This window comes from Cariama cristata, unplaced genomic scaffold, assembly GCF_000690535.1.
Source record: "Cariama cristata isolate BGI_N322 unplaced genomic scaffold, ASM69053v1 scaffold40909, whole genome shotgun sequence".
NCBI lineage: Eukaryota > Metazoa > Chordata > Aves > Cariamiformes > Cariamidae > Cariama > Cariama cristata.
This window is the reverse complement of record NW_009638178.1, coordinates 1-939: the sequence shown is the minus strand read 5'-3', so window position 1 is coordinate 939 and position 939 is coordinate 1. Positions and strand designations below refer to the sequence as shown.

Sequence of the window (939 nt, the reverse complement as noted above, 5' to 3'; positions counted from 1 at the left end):
TCTCCCCCGGCAGGAGGATCAACTGCTCGGGGGTCGTTCGCGGGGATGAGAAAGCCATCCAGGAGGCCCGGCTCAGCAACCTGGAGGTTGCGAACAAAAGGGTTTCCCTGACGCTCGACGAGTACCTGAACGTGACGAAGGACTGCAGCAGCTTCAAGGAGACCCGGCGCTTCATTGAGTTCCCGCTGAGCGAGGAGGAGGCAGAGTTCCCCATCGCCTACTCCATGGTCATCCACAACAAAATCGAGATGTTTGAGCGACTCCTGCGGTCCCTCTATGCCCCCCAGAACGTCTACTGTGTCCACATTGATAGCAAGTCCCCAGCCGCCTTCCAGGAGGCTGTGCGGGCCATCGTAGCCTGCTTCCCCAACGTCTTTGTGGCTAGCCGCCTGGAAAAGGTGGTCTATGCCTCCTGGTCCCGGCTGCAGGCTGACCTCAACTGCATGCAGGACCTGTTGCAGAGCCCCATGCCATGGCACTACATCCTTAACACCTGTGGCACCGACTTCCCCATCAAGACCAACGCCGAGATCGTCCGTGCCCTGAAGGGGCTGCAGGGGCGGAACAGCATGGAGTCAGAGAAGCCCTCGGCCTTGAAGCAGGACCGCTGGCGCTACCACCACGAAGTGGGGAACTCCATCTCCCGGACAACCACAGAGAAACTGCCACCACCCCACAACTCTCCCATGTTCACAGGCAACGCTTACATCGTGGTCACGCGGGCCTTCGTGCAGCACATCTTCGAGAACCCCACTGTGCAGCGGTTCCTGGAGTGGGCCAAGGACACCTACAGCCCCGACGAGCACGTCTGGGCCACCCTCAACCGCATGCCCGGCGTGCCAGGCGCCATGCCCCAGAATGACAAGTTCCAGCTCTCGGACATGAACGCCCTGCCCCGCCTGGTCAAGTGGCAGTACCTGGAGGGCGACACCAGCAAGG

General features: G+C 61.2%; 1 protein-coding gene across 1 annotated transcript; it reads left to right on the top strand.

Moving 5' to 3' along the window:
- Window positions 1-5: 5 nt before the first annotated feature.
- GCNT3 (glucosaminyl (N-acetyl) transferase 3, mucin type) lies at window positions 6-933 on the top strand (the record flags this gene model as incomplete). The annotated part of the gene is made up of 1 exon (XM_009708611.1): window positions 6-933. A coding segment is annotated over one exon (928 nt), but the record flags the coding sequence as incomplete, so codon positions are not given.
- Between the last annotated feature and the right edge of the window lie 6 nt (window positions 934-939).